The 2,289-nt window shown below is 50.0% G+C and overlaps 1 protein-coding gene across 1 annotated transcript in view; it reads right to left on the bottom strand.

The window, feature by feature from the left end:
* Positions 1-2,289, bottom strand: part of PLEKHA4 (pleckstrin homology domain containing, family A (phosphoinositide binding specific) member 4) — a 31,492-nt gene that overhangs the window by 9,227 nt on the left and 19,976 nt on the right. Inside the window, exon 12 of the mRNA XM_011946535.1 lies at positions 526-680. Coding sequence (XP_011801925.1) covers positions 526-680 — 155 coding nt within the window. The remainder of the gene's footprint in view (positions 1-525; positions 681-2,289) is intronic.

Below are 2,289 nucleotides of genomic sequence, written 5' to 3'. Positions count from 1 at the left end.
GGAGGTGGAGCTTGCAGTGAGCCGAGATCGAGCCACTGCACTCCAGCCTGGGCAACATGCTTTTAAAAAAATCCTGGTTGGGTGAGGTGGCTCAAGCCTGTAATCCCAACACTTTGGGAGGCCGAGGCAGTCAGATTACTTGAGGCCAGGAGTACGTGACCAGCCTGGCCAACATGGTGAAACTCCGTTTCTACTAAAAATACAAAACTGAGCCAGGCTTGGTTGCGGGCGCCTGTAATCCCAGCTACTTCAGAGGCTGAGGCAGGAGAATCACTTGAACCCAGGAGGCGGAGGTTGCAGTGAGCCAAGATCGCACCACTGCACTCCAGCCTGGGTGACAGAGTAAGACTCCGTCTCAAAAAAAATAAATAAATAAACCCGAAAAACAAAGAAAAACAAATGCTTCCAGAAGTTAGGACACTTGTGCAAGATGGGTTAGCTGATTGAGGAAGAATTAAAGAGGTGGGTGGGGAATAGACTGAGCCAAGGACAGGTGGGACAGAAAGCTAGGGGTGGGGAGAGAGCTGTGTGCATCTTACCTCCCTCTCTGAGGACTCCTCGCCCTGGAGCACGGGAGATGGGGAGTCAGGCTCAGTGTGCGGGGGCGGCTTCTGAGGGCCACCCAGACCTGCCAGCGTGTCTTCCACCATCCACAGCTGCTGCTGAGCAGACACTCTGTCCTGCAGGCAGGAAAGGAATTTGTTACTTAAAGGTGGGAAAACGCAGGAGGGTTTCAGCTAATAGGTCCCTGCAAAGGTCTGAAATCAGCTGGGCTATATTTATGGAGCTGGTATTTTTTTTTTTCCATGTGGTTATCCAGATGAATTGAAAAAGCGGTCTTTTGGCCAGGCATGGTAGCTCACGCCTGTAATCCCAGCACTTTGGGAGGCTGAGGCGGGTGGATCACCTGAGATCAGGAGTTCAAGACCAAACTGGCCAACATGGTGAAACCCCCTGTCTATTAAAAGTACAAAAAAATTAGCCAGGGGTGGTGGTGGGTGTCTGTGATCCCAGCTACTCAGGAGGCTGAGGCAGGAGAATCGATTGAACTCAGGAGGTGGAGGTTGCAGTGAACTGAGATCGCACCACTGCACTCCAGCCTGGGCGACAGAGCAAGCCACTGTCTCGAAAAAGAAAAAGAAAAAACTCTTTTCTTTCTATGTTGTTTTACTGTGTTACATCTGTTATAAATAGGTGACTATACGAATATATGAGAGTCTGTTCTTTTTGTTTGTTTGTTTTTGGAGAGGGTCTCTCCCTCTGTCACCCAGGCTGGCGTGCAATGGATTGATCATAGCTCACTGCATCCTTGAACTCTTGGGCTCAAGAGATCCTTCCGTCTCAGCCTCCTCACTAACTGGGACCACAGGCTTGCATCACCAGGCCAAGCTAATTTTTTCATTTTTATTTTTAGTAGAGATGGAGTTTCACCATGTTGCCTGGGCTAGCTTCCAACTCCTGGGCTCAGGTGATCCACCTGCCTCATCCTCCCAAAGTGCTGGGATTACAGGCGTGAGCCACCGCGCCCGGCCACTGTTAATTTCTTCACAGCAGGCCAGACCACTGGCCTAAAAGCTTGGTAGCAGCAAACTCAGATTTCTACACATCCAATTGTTTTAAACACAGTCTTAATAAGCAGATATTTTTAGCCATGCAGTCTGCCTGCTTTGTATACCCCGAGACTGTGCCCAACATCTGCCACCCATAGATAAGATGAGCCCCAAGACCCTTTGGTCTTGGGTTCTTTGGAGCTTTCTTTGGAGCTCTACATACTGCCGGCTGGCATCACCCAGATGTAAGCCCCTTCTCCAGTCCCTCTCTCTTGGGCGCTCCCTTGCCTTCCTCCCCTCCTGTGCAGCGGTCCTCACCCTCACACAGTAGCCTCTGGAGTGTCTCACACTGGGTGTGACTTCCCCCGTAGACAGATCTGTCAGTGTGCGCCAAATAAAGCTCCTGTGTGCTACTGCCATCTGGCGGTCATAGCTTTTTCTTTGCTAAGCCCTGAAATCCCTGGAACTCACTAGTCCATCCCTGTGCTCTGGATCTTGGCAGCCCCTGAAACCATGGTGTTGGGGTGAGGGAGGAGTATGTTCCAAGAAAAGTGATGTTCCCAGGAGGTTCCAATCACCCATGCCCGTGACAAACCACTGAGAATCAAAAAGCGCCTCTCCTGTCTTCCTAGGAAAGGCTTGATTGATTGCCTTTGTATCCATGATAACAAGTAAGCACAAGAAATGCAATTTTTTTTTTTTTTTTTTTTTTGAGACGGAATCTCGCTCTGTCGCCCAG

This window comes from Colobus angolensis, unplaced genomic scaffold (assembly GCF_000951035.1).
Source record: "Colobus angolensis palliatus isolate OR3802 unplaced genomic scaffold, Cang.pa_1.0 Scaffold25, whole genome shotgun sequence".
NCBI classification, from domain to species: Eukaryota; Metazoa; Chordata; class Mammalia; order Primates; family Cercopithecidae; genus Colobus; species Colobus angolensis.
This window is presented reverse-complemented; position numbering and strand designations above follow the sequence as displayed.